Below are 2500 nucleotides of genomic sequence, written 5' to 3'. Positions count from 1 at the left end.
TTTTTACCTAACCCTTAAGAGATTTATGTTTCTTCCTTGTTTTCGCTGTCTTTTGGTAAAAAGATCCCATATGCAATGGGAGTAGCTCCTCAGTACGCTATCACCTCACCAGAACATTAAACGTTTGTCAAGAAAATGAATTACCAGGTTTTCAGTTCTTGTGTAACCGTGTCTATAGCTTTATACGTTGACGAGAAATAAAGATGTTTTCCGGAGCTTTAAAAAAAACGGCTTTTATTTGTTAGTAATCCTTTTTATGTCTAACTAATGCGGAAATTAATAGTGCACTTTTGATGCAATTTATAGTTGACTATGCCTACTCAGCTTCATTTCGATGCGAGCACACGCAGTAAATAGCAGAATTGTATCTCATTAATCTTTTGAATTCATTGATTCTTGTTACTCCAGAATCTCTTGGAGTCAAACAATATTCGCCATAAGAATAGAACCCCAGCATGGGTATGTTCGAAAACCCTTGTTTAAAGGCAGTTTGGGAACTAGAATAAAAAGCTTGTCCTTTGTGAACGAATCTTGAGGTAAAAAGAAGTGAGAATTTGGGCGAGAATCCCTCGTCCCTCGATTCTTCCATGAGTTGATAGGCTGGCGTGTAGAAATCAGCGTTATTGCCATTATTCAAAAGTCCTGCGCATGCGCGGAATCGATCCCCAGAGACGAAGACTGCTACAACTCGAGCCCTTTTAACTAGGCCATCGATGAACAAACGGTCGTGTCCAACCCCTGCAAAAACGACGACTTGATTGCCATACGTCTCCCGAATTCCTAGAAACAACAAAAAGTGCGTCTTAGAGATTTCCTAGAGTGAAAGGACAGTGGGGGATATTTCTGCATTTTCGATGCTGAATGAATTGTGTATTTTGATTGTTGATTGGTCAGCTTTTCATTTATGTTTGGTAAGTGCTGGTACCCACGCGAGAACGCATTTTTAATGTCCCTTATTTTCTCCCGCTGCAACTTTGGGTTTGATCGTCTAACCTGAGTAATGCATTGGAGCACGTGATTATCGATCATACCAACGATTTACGGTACATTCGAAGGAATTTTCATCGGTAGAGTTTCCCTTTTGTGTGCACCGTCCTTTAAAATTCGCTGATCCCCAGCGACTTCTTATTTGATTGGGTAATCACGTGTTTAATTCATGCGAACAGTGGTGTGTAACTGATATATATCACATCCTAGACGTCGTTCAAATTAAGATCGTCCTTGTCGGAAGGTGGCCATAACCAGTTTCAACTCTCCCGACCGTCCAGACCGTGTTGACCAACGGCTCGCTTTCACTCGTGTCATCAGGGTCCATCTTATTCACCGGACGAAAAAGAACTGATACATTAGTAGACATTAATTACAGGAAGAATTTGCTTAGGATACAAATATGGCGGCCGTTCGTCGTTCTGTGGCACGGAAATGTCTGCTTTGGCGCCACGTGAAAGTCGAGAAAGGTTTTCATTTATTCTATGCGAGGTGACGCAAGCTAGCCTGTCGCTCCTCTCCGATTTTTTTTTTCGGAGAGCGGGCGGCTGTACACAGGCTAACGCAAGCTGATAGTAGATCGTATCGCAGACCGATCTCAAAACGCGAAGATCATATGAAAACCATGCTAGGACGTAAGGAAATGAATAGAATCAAGTCGGGAAGGGTATGGTTTACCTGCAGCTATGAAGGGTATGAAATCTCTGCTGGCTGACAAAGCAATCAAAATCACTAATTTAACTGGTGTAGTAGCGGATACGTCAAACATTTCAGACCAGCTGCTTGAGGCCGGAGGTCTTGGAGTACGGATGTAAACGTGATGGTATTCCACGCCTGGCATATACGGCGCGCACAAAAATGCGTGTCCAGATTTGAGGTGAAGAATTTGATCTGGTGTAAACTCATCGACCCGCTGTTGAAAAACAATCCGTTCAGTGGTACAGCCCAGTGTTACGCAGCCTGGTGGCAACTTGGAAAATAGATTATAGACAGATCTCACTAACTGTCGCTCCTCAGTTCGGCGCCTTCGAGGTTCTCTTCTTGTGAACCAGATTTCGCGATGGCTTAACTGTATCACAAGTCGCGGTTCCGTATGCATGTTCTCGATCATACTGTCCATTTCGTTTCCTGTAATAAGTTTGTCAGCAAGATAATTTATGCTCCAGGTTGTGCGCGAATGCAGTATTCGCAGGGATATGTTTCTCCACACTGTGTTGACTCTCGCTGTTGTGCGTAGGTCTCTCGCAGGGAGATAACGTAGGATCATATCCACTATCTCTGGAACATGCGGTAGACAGGTTTGCGAAGAATCGTTATTCTCTGACATTTTTTTGAGCTTTCTCATTTGCTGCCGTTTCTCCTGCGCCAATGGCTGTGATTGTGAGCATGTGGTTGATGATTGTGAGGTCAGATCCGCTTGTCTCGCGCGCGTAAGTCATGTCTCGAGCAATCTTTCATTGCCGTCGTATTCCAAACCGCTAAAAGTCTTGTTCTTATTCTTGAAAGGAGCTAG

At 43.5% G+C, this 2500-nt stretch overlaps 2 protein-coding genes and 1 long non-coding RNA gene across 5 annotated transcripts in view; 1 reads left to right on the top strand and 2 right to left on the bottom strand.

Moving 5' to 3' along the window:
- Positions 1-228, top strand: part of LOC138026034 (probable tubulin polyglutamylase ttll-15) — a 23791-nt gene extending 23563 nt beyond the window's left edge. For both annotated transcript variants that reach the window (XM_068873209.1, XM_068873208.1), the window contains one exon: positions 1-228. This exon is cut by the window's left edge and continues 341 nt beyond it. The gene's annotated coding sequence lies outside the window, so the exon portion shown is untranslated.
- LOC138025965 (uncharacterized) overlaps positions 1-2500 on the bottom strand; it is a 469560-nt gene that overhangs the window by 399050 nt on the left and 68010 nt on the right. The gene's annotated exons all lie outside the window — the stretch shown is intronic.
- LOC138026035 (F-box only protein 22-like) lies at positions 174-2314 on the bottom strand. Its single transcript, XM_068873210.1, has 2 exons — positions 1666-2314; positions 174-780 (listed from the first exon to the last, which is right to left on the bottom strand). Exons 1-2 carry the CDS (start codon positions 2312-2314, stop codon positions 317-319), a joined length of 1113 nt encoding a protein of 370 aa, XP_068729311.1. The 3' UTR covers positions 174-316.

This window comes from Montipora capricornis, chromosome 12 (assembly GCF_036669925.1).
Source record: "Montipora capricornis isolate CH-2021 chromosome 12, ASM3666992v2, whole genome shotgun sequence".
Classification (NCBI taxonomy): domain Eukaryota; kingdom Metazoa; phylum Cnidaria; class Anthozoa; order Scleractinia; family Acroporidae; genus Montipora; species Montipora capricornis.
This window is presented reverse-complemented; position numbering and strand designations above follow the sequence as displayed.